At 37.6% G+C, this 7,538-nt stretch overlaps 1 protein-coding gene across 2 annotated transcripts in view; it reads left to right on the top strand.

Annotated features, from left to right (window-relative positions):
- The window catches only part of ttc17 (tetratricopeptide repeat domain 17), a 96,511-nt gene extending 90,768 nt beyond the window's left edge, over window positions 1-5,743 (top strand). For both annotated transcript variants that reach the window (XM_072592665.1, XM_072592667.1), the window contains one exon: window positions 5,243-5,743. In XM_072592665.1, coding sequence (XP_072448766.1) covers window positions 5,243-5,374 — 132 coding nt within the window. In that variant the 3' untranslated portion in view covers window positions 5,375-5,743. The remainder of the gene's footprint in view (window positions 1-5,242) is intronic.
- The last annotated feature ends 1,795 nt before the right edge of the window (window positions 5,744-7,538 follow it).

Genomic DNA, 7,538 nt, shown 5'->3' on the forward strand with positions numbered 1-7,538 from the left:
GTTCGAGCATCACTCATGGTCCATTGGTATGGCTGAATTTCTGTTCATATTGACTTCAGACTTCACATTTTGGGTGAAATGAAACTTCCCTTGGAACGCATACAAATATTTGAGTAACTATCATGAACAGGTGGTTTGTTTTGCATGCAAGTGATATAGACCATTGACCTTCCTTACAATTTTAAATTTTGGGAAACTTCAAGATTTATTTAACGATGGTCCCATTAGGTCCAATTTCTGCTTTTATTTAACATATTTTTCTCATTGCACTTGTGTGAAACCTACACTATACCTCTAGATTAAGGTTACCAATGTGAATCTATGTTTTGAAAATTATATGTATAAGCAGACTGCAGCATGAAATACGAATCCAGTTCACCACCTGGCTGGAACCGACAGCCTTTAGCCCACATTAAGGCAACTCCGCCACGTGGTAAATGAAAGATGTAGGAAATATCTGAAGTCAACAACGTTATGTGCAAAATGGAATGCTTTAACTACACTTTGCATTGAGCTTGGTTCAAGGTTAAAGTGAGATGATTGAACCACATAAAGTATGAAATGACATTTGCGGGCAGAGGACAGCAATTCTCAAAGCAATCACCTAATTCACCTCCCCAAGCCATAATGTGAGTAGCAAATAGGAAATGTTTGGAAACTGCTTTTCGGCAGTTTGCAGCAGAGCCAGGAGAAGGGGTTGCATATGGTATCAAAAGCCAGGACTGGGAATGGGGCAGAGCCAAGCTCAATGTCTTAAATGGGATTCTCATCATTTAGCATCCATAGGCACAGAGTTGAAAGAACTTCCTTTTTAAAAGTTTCAGAACTGTCAGCTTCACAATTGAGCTCATCTTCCATGTGAGTTTCTTGCGTAGGTGATTTGTTGTGTCACTGCTTCTAACCTTCGTGCACCTTCCTAGTTTCGGTTTTCTTTGAAAGCCTGCCAGAAAATCATCAAGCTGCTCAAAGGTCAATAACAGTGGTTAATACTGGCAGGCTTACAGCAAATGTCAGAACAGTGCTCCAGGTTAGAATTAGAATTAGATATTATTGTTGTGTACTCAAGTATAGGTATACCGGGTGACCCCCCTATTGGCGGAATTGTTTTCCGCGGTTTCAGTTACCCGAGGTTTGCCTTGGCTCAAACATATAGGGAACCTTCCAACACCAAGTCACTACAGGGAAGGAACATTTCCCATTGAAATGAATGGGTTCACTCCTATCTGCAGTTTCAGGCTTCCACGGTAGTTTGTGGAACATATCCTCTGTGGCTACGGGGGGACTACTGTACATGAAAAGTGTACAAAGTCTCCATTTTTGATCAAATTTGGTCAAGAAATGGTAAGAAAGATCCCCAGAGTTATTACTAATTGAATGTTATGAGGGAAGCAATTTTAATGTTTAATGCCACAAGATTTAATACTGCTCTACACATAAAAGTTATCTGTTGAATTTAAATTGGCGTATAAATTTTCTTCATACCCAGAAGTAGGCATAATTCCAATGAAATGCTGTGCTAATGTACCCAGACCTCCTCCAAAACTAAATGTAAGAAACTAAAAACAGAATGATGCTATACAGGGGGTTGACTGATTCTCACCCCCTTTTTATTGGATCTTGCATTTTAAGAGAAAATTCTTAGGGACAGGATTTATTTGCATTTGGAAAAGAACGGACTTATCAGATAGTCAGCTTGGCTTTGTGCAGGGGAGGTCCTGTCTCTGCTTTTTGAGGAAGTAATGAAGTCTACGTAGAATTTACTAAAGCATTTAACAAGGTCCTTCATGATAGGCTGGTCCTGAAAATTATCACGTGGTGAGTTGCTAAGTTGGATTCAAAATTGGTTTGGTCATTAGAAGACAGAGGATAGTTGTGAAGAGGTGTTTTTCTGACTTTGTGGTCTGTGACCAGTGATGTTCCATAACGGTCAGTGTTAGGACCTCTATTGTTTCTGAATAATATGTAAATTATTTGGATGAAAATGTAGCTGGTCAGATGTCACAAAAATTTGGTGGGATTGTGGATATTGAGGAAGTTGGTTCAAAGGATATAGATTAGCTGGAAAGTTGGGTGGAGAAATGGCAGGTAGAGTTTAATCTGGACAAATATGAGGTGATGCATTTTAGAAGGTCACATGCAAGAGGAAATTATACAGTAAATGGCAGGATCCTTAAGAGCACTGATATACTGAGGGATCTTGGGTGCAAGTACATAGCTTCCTGAAAGGGACAACATGTGGATAAGGTGGTAAAGGCAGGAGATGGCATATTTGCCTCCAATCAACACATTGAGTATAAAAGTTGACAGGTCATGTTGCAGCTGTATAAAACTTAGGTTAGGCTACATTTGGAAGTCATGAAGGGTCTGGATGGAGTAGATCGGGAGGATCAAGAATGAGAGAGTACAAATTTAAACTGAAAGGCGGCAAAGAGATGAGAGGAGAAACATTGTCGTGCAGACTGTTGATCGGGTCTGGAATGTATTGGAAGCAGGCTTTGTGGAGAAGGATTGTCAGAAAAAGAGTATGTAATATGTTCATGATGAATCAGAAACCTATTTTATACTGCACATGATTCTTGAGTCTTTTTCCAATTTGACTGAACTTTTCCCAATTGCCTATTATTTAATTCTACCTTGGTACTTCTCTATCAGTTTTTTTGTGGAATTAGGTGTTAAAATGTATTGTAGTGAGAAGCAGCAATCAGCAAAATCTCCAAACTTTCTGATCAAGCAAGTGCAAACACAGTTGTGAACCATTCAGTCTTTATCCTCTGACCCTTTAGAAGTTGTATTGGGTCCCAAGACCCCTCTCTGACAGTGAAGCCCTACGTTGTTCAATCATTTCACACTGTTGCTTTGAAGTCATTTGATCATCTACCCTTTGGGGTTACTGATGAAATAGAATCCAATTACATCTTTGTACAAAGTAATTATATTGAATAATATCAAGTATCCAGGCTGGCGAAAGTCATCTTGTGCAATTTATCTGCAAGTATCCCTTTCCCCCAATTCACTGTTATCGTGTATTCGTATTGCAATGTGCAGAGCACGTTAATGAAGCAGTCACTAAAATCAGTGCTAAAAATAATGGGGTAGTTTTCTGTGAAATTGACAATAATGCACCATACTGTTAGAATAGAATTTGTATTCTCTAGTTTGTTTACTACTTGCAATGGGATCACCTTTAGGGTTCGCACAAACTATCACTGAATTATATAGTTGATACTCTTGATATTAATGACCCATGCTGTATATCCAGAGGTTGATATTTATAGTCAGATGTCAATAATGAACATTGTCATTTTGCTAGGACCTTGCTGGAATTGTTGGTAAATCTTGATGGAGAGGCTTAAAGGGGAACAGAAAGTTAGACACCTGAACTTAAGAAAACCAACAGGGCCTGTACTATTTTCTATCTCTCAGGCTTTAAATGGTGGTCATGGTTAGCATAGGAAACTGTAAATGAGCAAATATTATCTACTGTAGTTATATAGGAAGTCACGAGTGAATGTTGGGTGAGGGAATTATGCCTCCAGGAAGTAGAATGGGAGGTAGCAGATGATCTTCTGAATGCAGCGCTGATGGGATTGAAGGTAGAAACAAGAGGAAGACCTGCAAAACCTGCAAGAGTAAAAGCCTAGGAAATAGAACTTGCATAATCAAATAACTTCTGTGGAGAAAAACTAGCTGGATGAATAAGCAGACATTTGCCTTGGCAGAGTCATCAGCACAAATGTGAAACGCAAAGAGCAGAAGGGAGACCCTAAACGAAATTGGTTGAGGGGGAAAAACATAACATAAGAAGTATATGTTGTCCAAAAAGCCTGTTGCCCCAAATAAAGAAAAGTACATCCAAGAAGCAAGTAGGTGATGAAATTACTGTCTAAAGGTTAGAGAAAGATAAAAGCTGGAGGCAGGGTACTGTAAATTAGATTTCCCAAGTTGGAATGAGAAAGAGTACTTGTGTCAAGATGGTAAGTGAGGTATGCAAGACCTTTTGAGTATTCTGGAAAAGAAGAAACGAGAGTATTCCATTCAGCCCCTCAAGCCTGCTGTACCATTCTAGATCATCATTGACTTCAGTGCCATTTTCCTGTGCTATCACCATATCCTTCTCTATGTCTGCCTTGAATATACTTGATGACTGAGCTTCTACATCCTTCTGGGGTAGAGAATTGCAAACTTTGATATAAGAAATTCTCCCCCTTCGGTCCTAAATGCTTTCCCCTTACTCTGTGTTTCTTGATTCTAGATCCCCACCCATCCCTGAATCTAGTTGGGTGATACATTCTCTGTGCACCCACGCAGCCCAGCCCCTTAAGAACTGTATATTTCAATCGGATCACCTTTCATTATTCTACACACTTGAGAGTACAGGCCTGTCTCCTGCCATCCCGGGAATTAGTCTGCTAAACCTTCACTGCACTGTCCTTCCTCAGATACAGGGACAGAACCTGCACACAGTACTTCAGGTGCGAATTCACCAAGATTACCTATGTTTGAAGCAAGGCATCTTTATTTCTGTAGTATATTGGACTTCATGCTCTTCATAAAAGTTAGGGATCATTGCACATTCTTTATCTGGAGGAAGTTAGTGGAATTAAGGTCATTTGCTTAAGATATGAAAATGTTCTGCCAAGCAGAATATAGTTCTGAAATGGGAAGTAAGGAACTATAACAAATATAAACTGTTCCTCCTTTTTTGATTATCCTTCAGCCTCTAGGTTACGATTGACCACAACATCCCCTTCCAACATTTCGTCACCAGCTGGCTGGGATTGGACTATCTTGGCTTATTTCTCATCTCTCAAACCATACCCAGAACATCTCCTTAAGTGGCTTCCTGTACCACTGCATCTCTCAGCTCCTGTAGATGTAGCTTTAGCCCCTTTTATTTCTTAACTGCATGCTCCTCGACCATGTTAGCTGAAAACACAATGTCAGTTTTCACAAGTAAGCTGACCACAATACACTTGATCTCACCACTAACCTTCTTGACTCTTCTGCTGTCTTTAAGTGATCAACTGCTTGCCCAAACTTCATTCCTCTACAAACTTCATTCCCGAGCTGTTTCCCTGGTAACAGTCTGAGGCTAAAGCAGACAGTTTAGAATCTTGGTATCAACAGATTGAGATCAACAGAGGGCAGCATAGTCACAGACACATTCAAATAGTCTTGTTAAAAGCACGATAAAATGATTCACTGTTGTCAAGGTGTTAAAAATCTTCTATCTTCCTCCTAGGAAGACTACGAGAAAGCAATGCGATGGTATGAATCTACTTTGAAGCTACAACCAGAGTTTGCACCAGCTAAAGATCGTCTTCGCACTATCCAGTGCCATTTGTTAATGAAAAAGGAGAGACGCTCTCCATAAGGGTAACACTATTACCATTAGACACAATTATCTGGTGCCTGCTTCAGACCTTTTAAAATGGTGAACACCTAGTTTAATTAAGGGAGATTACATTTGTGAAAATATGGAATATGAAATGAGCTACAGATCAAAGCTTTAAAAAAGTATTGTAACTATCACACCATAATATAATTACTGAAAAGAATAAATAAATTACATTAAAAACAGATTACAGCAGTATTGAATTTGTATTTTAAATGATAATGTACAAAACTTTAAATGGTTTTAAGTATGCTTTGTGTATGCAGATCAAGTCAGGAAACTTCTAATTCCTTTTGGGAAATACTGGGGACCTGTGTGAAGGTGGAACAATAAATCATTTCTTAACAACTGAAGTTTTTATTTATTTTGTATACTTATGTGCATCTGTTCTGTAATGTTTGTAAAATCCAGTAGGTGCTGCTCGTGATAAAGACTTTTTTAAATGGATATCAGTCCCATTCATTAAAAAGAACAGTCTATACCATTCACTTCAAATAACATTTAAAATGCAGAAATACTGTTTACAGTCTTAATGCAAGTAATTTTATGAGCACTTAGGTTTTCACAATGAGGTGCAACGTACAAAATTAGTAAATTAATGAAGAAGTGAAAGCTACGTTGTTTTCTGCTTAGATTCTTGATGTTGTTTACAAAAAACACAGGCAATTCAGAGATTAAATATAATGTGCCAGAATTAGTTTTGAAATAGTATAATCGCTAATTCAATAATTTACTTAAGGAGAGGTATAAATTTCAACAAATGCATGATAATTAATATTTAGTAACTTGTCCTGTAAAAAATTATCGTTTACATGGTAATAGTTGAACAGAATCAATCTAACCGGAAGAGTTATTTGCATATTAAGCATTGAATATTGTTCTTGGGGTGTATTTTTTTCTTCCTGTGGTTGCCTAAGCAGTAAGTCATGTTAGCTTGAGGCAACAAATGTTGTTCTTGATGACACTTAATTAACAATGCAGTGTTTAATTCTTCCTTATTGACTTCTTTCCAAATTGTATATCCTTCAGATGGTGTGCTTAATCTACTCTTAAAGCTTGCAGTGTTCTATCAAGCTTTCTTTAGAAATAAATTGATTCATTTTTTCTTATATTCATTTCGATTTTGCCATAAAGCTACTTATTTTCTTTATTTTTAGAATCTGCCAATATAGTAGTTAATATATTTGAAAGAATATGCAGGAATATTTCCCACCTTTCATGTCTGGAAATGTCACCTGCAGGTAAAGGGAACTGGTTAAGAGACAGGAGGACTACTTAGATCATAAAATCTTTCCGATCTAGAGACTAGATAATTATTCCAAAGCTAAAAAGAGAGACGTTGCCAAAGCTTTTTCTCTTGCACTCATAAAGACTAATGCAAAAATGCCAAAATTTCAAACAATCACAACATCATCTCCTGGTGCAGATATTGTGATGATTCTTCCATTCTCACATTTATCATTGATGTGCTTCAGTAACACACACTTTTCAGCAGAACTGTTGATTCCCATTTCCCCAATGAACATCACCACCTGTTGATCTCTTTCTTTAAGGAATATAAAATTCCTTCTGAATAAAGGGGAGCAATCAAACAAACCTATTAATGTCAAAACCAGAAATTGCTGGAAAAGCTCAGCAGGTCTGGCAGCATCAATGGAGAGAAATTAGAGTTAATATTTTGGTTGAGTGACCCTTCCTCATTAGTTCTGAGGAAGGGCCACTCTACCTGAAACATTAACACTGATTTCTCTCTACAGATGTTGCCAAACCTGAGCTTTTCCAGAAATTTCTGTTTTGTTTGACTTACAGCATCTGCAGTTGTATTGGTTTTTAAACTTAAATTTCTGAGATACATTTTGCTTTTATGCAACCAAAAGCACAAGTGCTTCACCCACAAATGCAAACTAATCCATATGTACAGAGAATTAAAATGGGTAAATAATTACCTAAGATTCTAGTTGAGTGATTTGTTTAATGACATTTAGGTTTTAACGTAAAATTTCCCAGGATTTGCTAGGAAATAAGGGTTTAATGTGCGTACCGTTGGTCCTGTATTATAAGTCAGTAATTCTGACGAAGCAAAATGCTAAATTACAAGTTGCCGAATGATTTAGACCATTACAATATGTTTCATTCAGTTAAT

Source organism: Chiloscyllium punctatum, chromosome 22 (assembly GCF_047496795.1).
Source record: "Chiloscyllium punctatum isolate Juve2018m chromosome 22, sChiPun1.3, whole genome shotgun sequence".
Lineage (NCBI taxonomy): Eukaryota > Metazoa > Chordata > Chondrichthyes > Orectolobiformes > Hemiscylliidae > Chiloscyllium > Chiloscyllium punctatum.